The sequence below is a fragment of the Oreochromis aureus genome, linkage group 7 (genome assembly GCF_013358895.1).
Source record: "Oreochromis aureus strain Israel breed Guangdong linkage group 7, ZZ_aureus, whole genome shotgun sequence".
Taxonomy (NCBI): domain Eukaryota; kingdom Metazoa; phylum Chordata; class Actinopteri; order Cichliformes; family Cichlidae; genus Oreochromis; species Oreochromis aureus.
Window position 1 is genome coordinate 48,474,747 of NC_052948.1, and position 13,258 is coordinate 48,488,004.

Here is a 13,258-nt window from a genome sequence, read left to right on the forward strand (position 1 = left end):
AATATTGAGAGCTGTTGAGTAAGTGGAAGTTGACTTTTTTAATTTATATTTTTATGTATGTATTAGGAGAAAACTACAGTTGTACCAGTGAGTCTATGAGGCTGGCCTAAATGCTGAATGCTCACATGGCTGGCACGGCTGGCAGCCTTAACCCAATTTCCCTCAGGATGAATAAAGTACAATCAATCAATCAATCAATCAATTAATATTTATCAGGCGCAATTCCACATCTTTATTTTGCTAATTTTAGTAAATCTGCACTAAGGACAATTTATAGCTAAGGCTGATAGGAATGTTCTTTTTTTCAACATTTCAGTTTTGATCAAACAAATATCTGTTATTACAGAATTTGAGACTGGATTAGGTGGCGAGGTTTTGCAGACACATGTGATGTTAACTTTTTGGACGTACGACAATCATGGTGACAGTGTAGGGCAGGGGTGTTGAACTCCAGGCCTCGAGGGATCTCACTCTGGGTCAACTCACCTGAATCAAATGATTAGTTCATTACCAGGCCTCTGGAGAACTTCAGGACATGTTGAGGAGGTAATTTAGCCATTTAAATCAGCTGTGTTGGTTCAAGGACACATCTAAAACCTGCAGGACACCGGCCCTCAAGGCCTGGAGATCGACACCTGTGGTGTAGGGTGACTCGTCTCCAGCCATTTGGCAAACGTTGGAAAAAATGCACATTACTAAGAATATGTATTTCCTACAAATATGCACATATTCTTTTTTGCCTTTTATTAACTGGTTGACCAAGACTTCCTACTGCTTTGGTCGCTAGCAGATTGTGTCCCGTAGTTTGCATGGAAGGCGCCAACTTGTCCGGAAACACTTGGCTACTCTCCAAGCTGGAGTGAAACTGTGAAAAGTGCGACTCAAACTGGAAACCCACTGGAGACCCTTTTCCTTCAAAGTAAAACTTGTGCCTCTTGAAACATGTTAGCACAGCTTTTGCTTTTAAGGGGAATGTTTTGCATGTCCGGTTTGTGTCAAGTTTTGCCACTGCACGGCTAGTAGTTAGAATTTGTTTGCAGACAGGTCAACACCTTCTATGTAAACTACCATCGACTGAGGCTGTAATGTAATGTAGCAGCATCCAACAACTTATATGTCAAACAACTCTCTCATGGTATCACACTAACACAGCTAACAGATTGGCTAGCACTAGCTATTTATTTGTCAGCCTGATGTGATATTAAATAGGGTGCCAACTTTGGTTAGTCATTAAAAAAATAAAATCCTGGATTCTAATGCAGTCTGCAAATTTTCTTTGTGGATTCCTTCTGATTACTCTGGCTTCCTCCCATAGTCCAAAGAAATGGGGTTGCACTTTGGCAAATCATTCAGACATACCGCATGACTAAATTGCAAGCTTGCTTCTGTGATATCTTCAAGAAGTGTTGAAAATGAAGAGAAATGTGTATATGGCCTCATATTAGATGCACCATATTTGCAGTCAGTCCTCCCCTCCCTGTCCTGACTGAGCAGAACTAACAGGATCAGACCTGCTGCTTAGACACAACAGGGAAGCTCTTTACAGACTTACTCAATCTGACACAATTTCAACAATTTCACTCCTACTAAGTACCATTAGGTACCATCACGCCTACAGTAAACAAATTGACTATTTTAGATCATAAAAGTGTGTGTGTTGGGAGGAGGAGGCTGATGCCTGTGGGTAGGAAGGGAGAAAAAGAGCAGATATAAAAAGTAATTTAGAAAACAAGGATTTATTTCAGGATTAAGTTGACACACAAATGTAGGGTCTATGCTCATATTTCTGGACTTGCAGTCAGGAGACACAAATATACATAAATGTGTGGAAGCATTATTCAGAGAGGAAAATCACTTGAAGCAAAGCTTAGATTCTGTATTAAGAGCGACGTAACAGGCGGCGGCATCACCCGCTGCTTTGCAAGCCTAGAAAACCGCTTTATAGTCAGCGTCATCGTTTCCAATTCGAGCCATGACTTTCTAAATACAGGAAGCATTTTAGCAGTGGTTTGTTAAGTAATGGGACTCATTCAATATACAAATTCTTGATGTATAATATTAAATATAATAAGCATGACAAAAAAAAAAAAAAAAAAAAAAACACGCACACACACCTACTGAAACTGAACTGTTATTAAAATGAACCAAAGAACAAGCCATGATAATTACAACTGATTAAAGCAAGATAATGAACAGCAAACTGCCTTGAAAATAAACCGCTTACTTCAGTATCAAATTACAAGACAATAACATTGATTATATCACAAATAAATTAACTCCAGTTCACTGTTGAAGGGCCCTCATGGGCTGCCTCATCCAAGCTTTTTGTCAGTCACTCCAGAAAAGGAAATGCAATCAAGTCAGTTATCCCCCCGCCCCGCAAACATACCTCTACCAGTGTTTGTGGAAATATTTTTAAAGCACCACCCACTCGCGGACCAGAATGAATATTTATACCGCATACTTATCAGACTGAGCAAGAGACAAACTCCTGGAAACAACTGGAGACGGTAGCATTTTTTTCCTAAATAATATTAGTAATCAGGAAATTCTGACTAAACTAAATGTCTCTGTAAATATTATACACACTAAGCAGCTAGATTAGCATAAAGACTGGAAACAAGGGCGAAGCAGCCTGGCTCTGTCCAAAAGTAAAAGTTAACAGAGAGAGGCCTATTTTAAGCTGCTCCTTAATCACCCAAGGGATGGAGCCGCATGTTTGATTTGGCGCAGATTTTCCAGATGCAGCGCTCCCGTTTTTATCTGGGCTTGGGACCAACAGTAGAAGTGAACTAGCTTGTGGTCCACTAATGCTGGGTTTGTGTCTCCTTCCAGTCTCTAACAGGGGACCTTTCACATGTAGGACCAAAGTGTCAACCACTACACTCATGGAGCCACCAATCTGACATCTAAAATCAGTTTTAAAGAAATAGTGTGGCATCTGACATGTTCTTGGTAGCAGGTATATATTTAGTGGTACCACTAACTTTACAAGTCCTCAAAGTAGTATAGCTTAGCTTGGCATAAATACTGGAAACTGGGGAAAATGTCTAGCTCCACGTCTCTGTCCAAACGTCCTTAAAAATGGTATCTATAATGAACTAGTAGCTCATGCCTTCTATATTGTTTTTTCATTCTGAAATTATGATCCCAGTTTTTGTTTCATTCTTTTAAAATCCATCCATCCCATCCGCTTATCCTTTTCAGGGTCGCGGGGGGCGCTGGAGCCTATCCCAGCTGTCATAGGGCAAGAGGCGGGGTACACCCTGAAAATTCACACTCACATTTGTTCGCACATTCACACCTAGTGACAATTTCGATTATCCAATTAACCTATCCCCACAAGCTGCATGTCTTTGGACGGTGGGAGGAAGCCGGAGTACCCGGAGGGAACCCATGCAAACACGGGGAGAACATGCAAACTCCACACAGAAAGACCCTGGCCTGATGGTGGAATTGAACTCAGGACCTTCTTGCTGTGCGGCAACAGTGCTAACCACCGTGCCACCGTGCTTTTAAAATCTTCAATGCGAAAATAACTTTAGTTGTTGGATTTCCTAGCAAACAGGGATAAACTACAGCTTTAAAACTAAAGACACCGAAACAAAGAACAGAAGGACGGCCGGCAACTTCACATAAATTCTCGACGTTACTGTGCGTTCTGGTTTGTTTGCGAGAATCATAATGTATTTGCTGACTGAGCCGATGAGAAGCTCGTCTCCCATTAAAGTAAAGCCTGAATCAACATGTGAATAAAGCTCCTGTTGCGTTAACATTGTTTAAGACAAACAGAGCTATTGTTCTCCGTCTCTGCCATCTGTGGACGGTTTAGTGCCAGCGGGTGGGTCCGCGGGGACTCTTGTGTGTAGACAGTGAAACAGACTGACTCAGCTTGAGTTTATAAACTCGAGATGTAGATGTGGAGACCAGCACAGAGCAGGCAGGTTAATGCGGACATCCTGATATTTCTACCTGTATATGAAAATTTCGCAGATTTTCTAAAGTTATGACATTTCTAGGATGTGAAAGCTTTTTTTTTTTTTTTTTGGTCTGTTTCTTTTCTTTTAATGACAGACAGAAGTGGTTGTTCAGACTTTGAAAAAAATAGTCTCATTACTGGTGTCATGTTTTTGTTTCTTTGGAGTTTAGAGCCATTGGGGACCAGAGGGTTTCATAATGTCTTATTTATGGGGGAGGCTGAACGGAAGGGAGCAAGACAAAAGCTTTTACACAGCAATATATATGAATCAATTTCACACACTGTTGAACATTGTTGCAAACGTGACACACTCGCACAGCGGGGATTTGGAAATGTGGGGAGTATGATTCAAACCACCTCAGGCCAAATGTTTCTTCTGGTCATCCGGATTTTCCTTGACAGAGCTGAGTGCGTCTGCCCCGGCGCGCCTTCTTTCTTTCTTTCCCGCGTGTTTCCCAGCATGGATGAAGGAGGGTGATGGATGCAGTTTGTTCTGCCTCACCCTGAGATATGCCAACTGTTTTTTTTCCTTTCTTATTCATCCTTTATTCAAAGCCAATGCAGATGTGTGTGTGTGTGTTTGTCTGAGTCTGTGAATGCGCATGCATGAGTAACGGATTAGTGTAAATTGTTATGCTTAAGGAAAAAACCGCAGCTGTGTACATCTGGATCCAGCTGTTTCTCTTTACTCGTGCTTCAGCCTTGAACAACTCAGTGGCCAGTGACAGAACCGGCTTAGTTTCCCATGAAGCGGAGTAAAAAGAGTGGGAATTTGAGCTGATGTGCATTTTTGTGTGTCATCATGTTTAATCTTTGGGTGGAACGTTCAAAAAGCAGAAATCAGAGGATTAGAAATGATAAAGTTGGTTAAGCTGAATTCTGGCGCAGGGCCCTTCAGCGAGATGAGGCTTTAAGATTTGTGAAAAATGTGGGAGCTGCGCTATATTTCAGTGTTAAAGTGGCTGCATATTAAACAGTCAAATCACCATTACCAAAGTTCATTACCACCAAGTAAGATTTAAACACAATTCAGCTAAGTAGAAATCATAAATTAGAAACACAGTTGCAGCGCAGTAATGTTTTGCCGAAAGTTTTGTGAGGGGAAATTAAAGTGTGCTAGAAAAATGACTCAATCAACAGCAGAGCCCTACGGCCGAGATTACAGTTAGATTCTATTCATCAGCATAAATACGGCAATTAATGCTTAATATGTGGTATGTAGATAAAACAGAGTCAGTTATGGACCACAGAATCTGCAAACATAGGAAAGATCTGCCGTATGTTATATAATAATGTATAGAAAATGTCTGACACCACAGGGGTGCAGTGGTAGTAGTGCAGCCTCACCTCATAGCAAGTAGCTCCTGTCTTTGAATCCACTGGCCCGCTGTGGCCTTTCTGTTCTCCTCCGCCTTGCACGGGTTCGCTTCGGGAACTCCGGCTTCCCCTCATTGTGCAAAGACATGCATGTTAGGATAACTGGTGATTTTAAATTGGCTGCAGGTGTGAAAGATTTTATGTCTCTACATGTTAGCCTGCATTAGACTGACGACCGGACCTGAACCAGAGAAGCGATTAAGAGAAGGGATGGAAAAGAGAGCCTTCAAATTATGCCGCAAGAACAGTTTCATTTCGATATAAGGGGAGAGCATTTGGAAGAATTGAACATGACTTATTGAGATGCGGGATTTAATTAAGCTGTTTAGTGATTAGACTCCGATGACCCATCGTGGGAGAACGGATCATCAGAGGTGATAGGAATAATGACAGGACCCACCGGAATCTAGACACTAGTGGTGAAGATGAAGATGGCGGCTTGGATGGAGCTCTGTTACTGGGGTGAGGCAGCGATGGGGAGGAAGTGGGTTGCATGAATGATGCGATGATGTCAGCACTGAGTTTGATGGCGTGGGAAAGTGAAAGTGACTTGAAGAATAGACTCGCAGCCCAACATCCAGGCAAGCAGGCAGATGAGTGATTACAGATGCACATAAACTACATTTGTTCAGAAGAAATCATTAAAAACTTTATTTATTTGAGTGCAATCAATAAGAGAAGTAAGTTCTGCTTCTGTAGTGGGTAAATTGTAGAATGAGGATAACTGGGGACAAAATGTGGAGCGAACAAAGTTGAGTGAATATGATTTTTGGAGGCTCTTCTTCTTTGTGCCGGTGCCTTTGTCTCCTGACCATACATCATAGCAGGTCTCACTACTGTCTTGTAAACTCTCCCTTTCACTCTTGCTGCTTTCCTTCTGTAGGCAAAATAAACAATCTTAACACCATGCTGCTTGTTATTTCACTGGAATTCAACTTTAGTCCAATTTTTTTCCTTTTATTTCATAAACATTATGAGTTGTGAGACTTTTTTAGCTTCTAAAGTGCTTCTAAAGTTGGTTAAACTACCCATCTGACTTTTCTCTTCGCCTTTCTTAAGGGAGGCAAATTTTAAGAACTACACGCTGATGCAGCTGGACGAGGAGTTCTCTCGGGGGCGGGGTCTGGACATCGGCGCCCGAGCTTGGAAGGGAGGCAACGTGCTTCTTTTCTTCTGCGACGTGGACATCTACTTCACCGCCGACTTCCTCAACACCTGCCGACTCAACGCACAGGCTGGTGAGATGACTGCTGTAAACTCACAAGAGGCATGCGGCGTGCAAAAAACACTTTAATGACAAGACAAAATGCCAACTCTGGGTGTTTGTAACAACCCTGGTGACAGATTTTTATGACTGGATTTTCAGTTATCTCAGCCTGAGATGAGTGGGCCTGTTAAGTTTTCTTCTTATTTTCTATTGTGTAATAGTAATACATACATTCCCATCAGATTACAGCTGATTCATCTAACAGTTCTTTTTTTCTGCATCTCAGGTAAAAAGGTTTTCTACCCAGTGTTATTCAGCCAGTACAACCCCAGTGTGATCTATGGGAGTCCCGATCGTGTCCCAGCAGTGGAACAACAGCTGGTAACACACACACAGACACACATACACACACCTTCTCCTCGTCCCTTTTTCAAACCCTGCCACGCACTTGTGGAAAATACCACACTCAGCGTGGTGCTGCATTGCAGAACAGTTTAAAAACACTTCACCTCTCTAGTTGCTATAAGTCGACAAATCCTCCTCTGTGTTTGTGTTTGTGTGTGAGTGTGTGTGTTGGACTGGTATTTCTTTCCACAAGCTGTTTAACACTCGCTTATTTCCTCCTGTAGGTGATCAAGAAAGACACGGGCTTCTGGAGGGATTTCGGTTTCGGCATGACCTGTCAGTACAGGTCCGACTTCCTCAACATTGGTAAATATCACGGTTATTTACAATCCTGACACGGGCATCGTGCCCATCGGCGCATCTTTGCAGTGAAGGAATTCGTAAACAGTTGCTCCTGGGGGCTGATTGTCAGTGTGCAGGTGTTACGTAACGCAGGGCGAAAATGGTCCTCCTGGACGGCTCTGAAAATGTGCACTTTGCCACTCTTAACGGCGCCACCGCTTAATGGATGTGAAAAAAAAAAGAAAGAAAAACCTCACGGCCCAAATGGTTCAGTATCGCATTACTTTTCTTAACAGGGAGGAGATTTTATTATATCACTCTGCGTGAAACAGCTCTGAGCTGCAGCAGCATATATTAGCATATCTCATCGCCCCGTGTCCTCTCCATCTGTATATCTGGCAAGGAATATTGGCTCTGTAGACAGATTTACATCAATTTAGTTTGCCTCCAAAGTGAAATCAATTAGAGGCTACTGTGGAACTCAGAGTGTTTTATTGTTTAGGGCCCACACACACACACACACACACACACACACACACACACACACACACACACACACACACACACACACACACATTCATGCAAATGTCCTCACTTAACTGTGCCAAATTGTAAAACACAGCTCCAAGGCCAGGAGTGTGTTGTAAAAGGATAGTGTGGCATTATGGGGAAATAGTAATGTTAACTCACTTTATGTTCCAAGTTGTATTCCACTTCATGTATTTATTTATGAGCGCGTATCGATCCCAGAGCTGAAAACTAAATGGGATCTACAGAAAAAAACACAGAAGAGACTAGAAACAGAATGAACAGCTAGCCTGGCTCTGCTGAGAGATGATTAATTAAGACAATATAAGGATAAACATGTAGTAAAAAAGTTTAAAAGAGTTTAATTGATGTATGACAAGTTGGCAGATTATTTTACATAAACAGAGGCCAGCTGTTTTGAATTTGAATTTATTTATTTAAAAGGGACAGTGCAGTTTAACATAGTTCAAGTGCAAGACATGAGACTGATGTACCGCACATAGGTTTATAGCTACTGCTAATTTTCAACAATTGTCCCTTGTTGGGCTTGCAGTCTAAATAAATACATATTACAATAAAACATACATTTTCATAAAACCAAATTTCATCATAAATACAATTAATAAACAATAATTTAAAATAAAATTAAAATCATCAGATAAAATGACTACAACTTTGGTTTCCCTTTAACCACACTTTAACCTTCAATGTAAAGGATCTAATGTCTGTAATCAGTCTGATATCGGTCGGAAGTGTGTTCCACAGATGGCAGGCCTTTATAGAAAAAGCTGACTGACCGAATGTAGATCTGCGATATAATATCTTGCAGTTGCCGTTCACCTTACTCCTAGGAACACGATTACTGTCTTGTCTCTGAATGTATCTATTGAGACACTCTGGGGCCATCCTATTTATACATTTAAAAACTAATTTAAGATAACACCAATGATTAAAACTCTTAAAACTAAATAAGTTATATTTCTCTAAAATGTGACAATGATGCCACCGAACCGATTTTTTATCTATTATTTTTAAGGTTTGATTATATAAGGATACCACAGGCTGAATTGTAGATGGTGCTGCTTGAGTCCAAACTGTCATACAATATGAAAAATGAGAAAATATCATAGAATGCATAAATAACTGAGCTGCTGAAGTGGGTATATAGTGCCGAATTAACTTAAAACAATTCAGGTTAGCCTTGACCGTCTTAGAAATCTTCTTTACGTGCTTGTCAAATTTAAGATGTGAATCTAAGATTATTCCTAAAAACTTAAAATCTTTGACCTCCTTTATTTCTTCGTTCCCTAGGTTGATTTTAAAATCATCAGATGAATTTCGTTTCCTAATCGAAAAGCACATAGAAACAGTTTTTTTAAAATTCAGTACAAGATGATTTTGTTCCAGCCATTTTTGGACACCATTTAGATGTACCGTTAAGGTGTCTGCTGCTTCACCAGGTGACTTAGCTGGTACGTGTATAACTGCATCATCTGCATAAAGTTGGCAGTTGGCTTTTGGGCAGCTGGTAGGCAAATCATTTATAAACAAACTAAATAGCAATGGGCCAAGAACAGATCCTTGGGGAATACCGATTCTGTTTTCCAACATCAGTGACTTTTCTTTATCAACCCTCACACACTGTTCTCTTTTGTAGAGATAGGACTCAAACCAGTCAACTGCTTGCTTTGAAAAGTCAAATTTTATCAACTTAGAAAGAAGTATGTCATGATTGACAGTGTCAAAAGCCTTTTTTAGGTCAAGGAACACTGCACCCACAACATTACCATTATCCAGATTACACTTAATATTTTCAACAAAATAGCAATTTGCCATTTCTGTGGAAAATTTTGGTCTAAAACCAAACTGCATTGGATGAAGCAGTTGATTCGTCTCTAAATAATCAATTAACTGTGCTGCCACAACCTTCTCAAGCACCTTCGAAAGAACAGGGAGTATGGAAATTGGACGATAATTACATATCAAATCACGCTCGCCTCCTTTAAAGACTGGAGTAACTACAGCCCTTTTCCAGTCAGTTGGGAATGTCCTATTTCTTATTGATAAATTTATAAGATGTGTTAAAGGTTTTGTCAAGAAATCTCTATATTTTTTAATAAAACAGGTGTCCAAGCCATAAATATCCTTTGCCCTAGAATCTGATAATTTCTCGATAACCTCTGTGACCTCTGCTTCATTAACCTCTTCAATAAAAAATGAGTCTGGTGAATCGATAGGTCTGTTTTTAATAGTGACCACTGGAGAGCTGAAATTTTGCATTAATTCTTCTACAGATTGTATAAAATATTTGTTAAATTCGTATGCCATTTAACCCTTATCTATAATAATTGTGCCATTTATATTGACTTGCTCAATTTCCTTCCTGCTAGATGATCTGTTAATTAAATCGTTTAAATGCTTCCAAAGGGAGACATTATGACCTTTAGCTTTTTCTATAATATGAGTGTAATATAAAGCCTTAGCTTTACGCAATTCCATGACTACTTTATTTCTTAGGCCTTTATAGATCATATAATCCGTATTACCTTTAGTAGTTAAGGCTGTTTTTAACGCCAAATCTCGTCTTTTCATAAGTTTATGTATTTCACGATTTAACCATGGTAGATTTTGCTTCCTTTGCTTAATTTTGATACTTTTGGTATATTTAGATATTACTTCAATCAGGCAGCTAGCCATGGAATTGCAACACAACTTTAATCATTCAGCGGTGGAGCCAGGCAGTTTTTAGAGGAGGGCAAGGATGAGATCTTTACTCACATTATGGTGGCGCAGAAATCATCATTATTATCATTATAAGGATGTAAATACACTCATCATCCATGTAATTAGGTACTCCTTGTTAGTTTCAGGTTGGACACCCTTTTCTTCTTCCTGGCACAGATTCAAGAAGGTGCTGGAAACATTCCTCAGAGATTTTGGTCCGTGTTGACATGATAGCATCACAGATTTGGTGCAGACTTTTCGGCTGCACATCCATGATTGGAATCTCCCATTCCGTCACGTCCTGAAAGTAGTCGATTGGATGGAGATCAAGTAACTGTGGAGGCACCGAACTGATTGTCACGTTAGTGATACCAGTCTAACCGCACGTATCAAGGCAAAGCGTGTAAGAGACACGCTGCTCCGCCGTGTCCATTTCCCCCTTTGGATCTCTAAAACGTAAATGTACATGCATGCAGAAGTTGCAGTAATCTGCATTAACAGCAGAGGGAGAACTACCGGTAAAAGGAAGCTCTTAGGAAAAGAAGGAATGCCTGTAACGTCTTTGTAGACTGATAAAGTTTTATTTCCAATTTCATTCGTTTAAAAAACAGCTTTAATCCAAAGAGCGTGAGACGGGGGGAAAGAGGATTTCCATCTGGGTCAACAACAACAACAACAAACTGAGAAAAACAATTATATCCTAATTATTTCTACTCAGCTGTAAAGTGGGTGAGAGAAACAAATAATGTCGTAAGTGGGTCTGCTTCTGTGCTTGTATCACAGATTTCTAAGCGCATCTTTAAAATGAGACGGAGAGCACCGTATTCCTTTATGAAAGCATAATTTAGTCGTTCATGTTTGCACTCTTTGTTTCATCATAAGGCTGTCCTTTTTTTTTAGGCCACGAGTGCATATTCAGAAACAAGCACAATGCATCCATTTGTGCAAGCGTTGTGTCTTATCTGTGTTTGGCCCTGCAGCTTGAATTTAAAACAAAAAACTGCAAAATAACAAAATAAGGCAGACAGGGAGAGACGCCATAATCAAAATAAAAATGCAAGGGGGCACAAAGTGCAACTGAAAGCAGGTACGAGTAGTTCTGGCGTCTAATGTGACAGGTTTAAGCACGCCTGGTCACAAAGTCCAAATGTCTTTTCTGTCCCCACAAGAAACAACAAAACAAGGCCGTGATTATGATCACAAACCACAAACTCTAATCAGATTTCGTAATCAGCATCCCAAAACTCTGGGACTAAAAAAAATGTTTAGAAAATTGTCAAAATAAAATACAATTTTTAAAAAATGCTGAAAGTTTCCCATCGCACGCTCTCCTTCTGTTCTCCCTAGGAGGTTTTGACATCGACATCAAAGGCTGGGGCGGCGAAGATGTTCACCTCTACAGGAAGTACCTCCACAGCAACCTTCTGGTGGTTCGAGCGCCGTCGCGAGGCTTGTTCCACCTGTGGCACGAGAAGCAATGCGCCGACGAGCTCCCGCCCGACCAGTACCGCATGTGCATGCAGTCCAAGGCCATGAACGAGGCCTCGCACGGCCAGCTGGGGATGCTCTTCTTCAGGCACGAGATCGAAGCTCACCTCCGCAAGCAGAAACTGCAGCAAAACTCAAACGCTAAGAAGACTTGAATGCTCGAGTCAGCGGCTGAATTACGATGGCTCTCTGTGCAATCGGAGCTGGTGAACCCAGCTGATCTGAACTTTATGCTTTAAGCGGATTGCTGTGAAATGCTCTTGTTTGCTGTCTTGCTGAGAACTATTGAGATGGTTTACTTGGGAAAATCTCTCCCTGTCTTGTTGGGTTATGCTGACCTGTAAAAAAAAGTCTGTTTTTTTCATCTTTTGGATGGGTCCGTCTAGTTCTGTTTTACCTGCGTTATCAGTCTTCAGACTAGGCTAAAGCGGGCTTAAGTCTGTCTTGTCATCTAACTCACAGCTAGAAAACAAACACGTGGTTAACAAAATGTAAAGCTTCTCGTTTTAATGACAAGATGTGAGGACTTTATTGTTTTTAAGGACTCAACATAACAGAAACTGTTTTGGCTGTGCGTCTTCACTGTTGAAGTGGAGAGTCGGACACTTCCTGCAGCATCCATCTGTACTGTAAGGTGCTTTTCAGCGCTCTCCAGAAGAAAACGTGGAGCCTTAAATTTTGAGCTTTAAGTTGACTGTGAACTGCGTGCCTTCTGTGAATAACTCCTGAACACTGTCTGCTCTGGATGACCAGTAAAACTAAGTGAACCTTCCTGCAGGTTTTATATATATATTGGGGAACACTGCCACCCAGTGGGCAGGGGTTGAATAACGTGCTTGTGAACAATTAAGGACTTTTATAAAGCCTTAAATGCCCTTGTAGGTTGTTTTTAATATATACATATAAATTATTGTTTATTGATCTTCTTTCTTATATTAATATTTTTTAATATTTGTAAATGCTACAAGCTTCAGGCAGTGTTTGGTGTAGGCGTTTCACTTTTGTAGTGAAGTGAGAGTATAACATGAATCACTTAATTTCTGGGTGTTTCCCAAAAAGTATGGCATATACAGATGGGTTATGAATGACAGGAAAACCCAACATAAAGTTATGGATCTTAGTAAGTTAACTGACTGCCAGTTGTCAGGTGTTTGTCTGTCTCACACATTGGTCCAAAATATGTGTTTGAGCAGGCTGAGATTTGGAGACTGTGAACCCTCGTGTCCTGTGGACAGGGGGATTGTAATCACATCTGGATAGACATGTTT

General features: G+C 40.6%; 1 protein-coding gene across 2 annotated transcripts in view; it reads left to right on the plus strand.

Moving 5' to 3' along the window:
• The window catches only part of csgalnact1a (chondroitin sulfate N-acetylgalactosaminyltransferase 1a), a 38,014-nt gene extending 25,102 nt beyond the window's left edge, over window positions 1-12,912 (plus strand). For both annotated transcript variants that reach the window (XM_031754512.2, XM_039614708.1), the window contains exons 6-9: window positions 6,416-6,594; window positions 6,850-6,944; window positions 7,193-7,274; window positions 11,850-12,912. In XM_031754512.2, the coding sequence (XP_031610372.1) occupies window positions 6,416-6,594; window positions 6,850-6,944; window positions 7,193-7,274; window positions 11,850-12,145 (652 nt within the window). In that variant the 3' untranslated portion in view covers window positions 12,146-12,912. The remainder of the gene's footprint in view (window positions 1-6,415; window positions 6,595-6,849; window positions 6,945-7,192; window positions 7,275-11,849) is intronic.
• The last annotated feature ends 346 nt before the right edge of the window (window positions 12,913-13,258 follow it).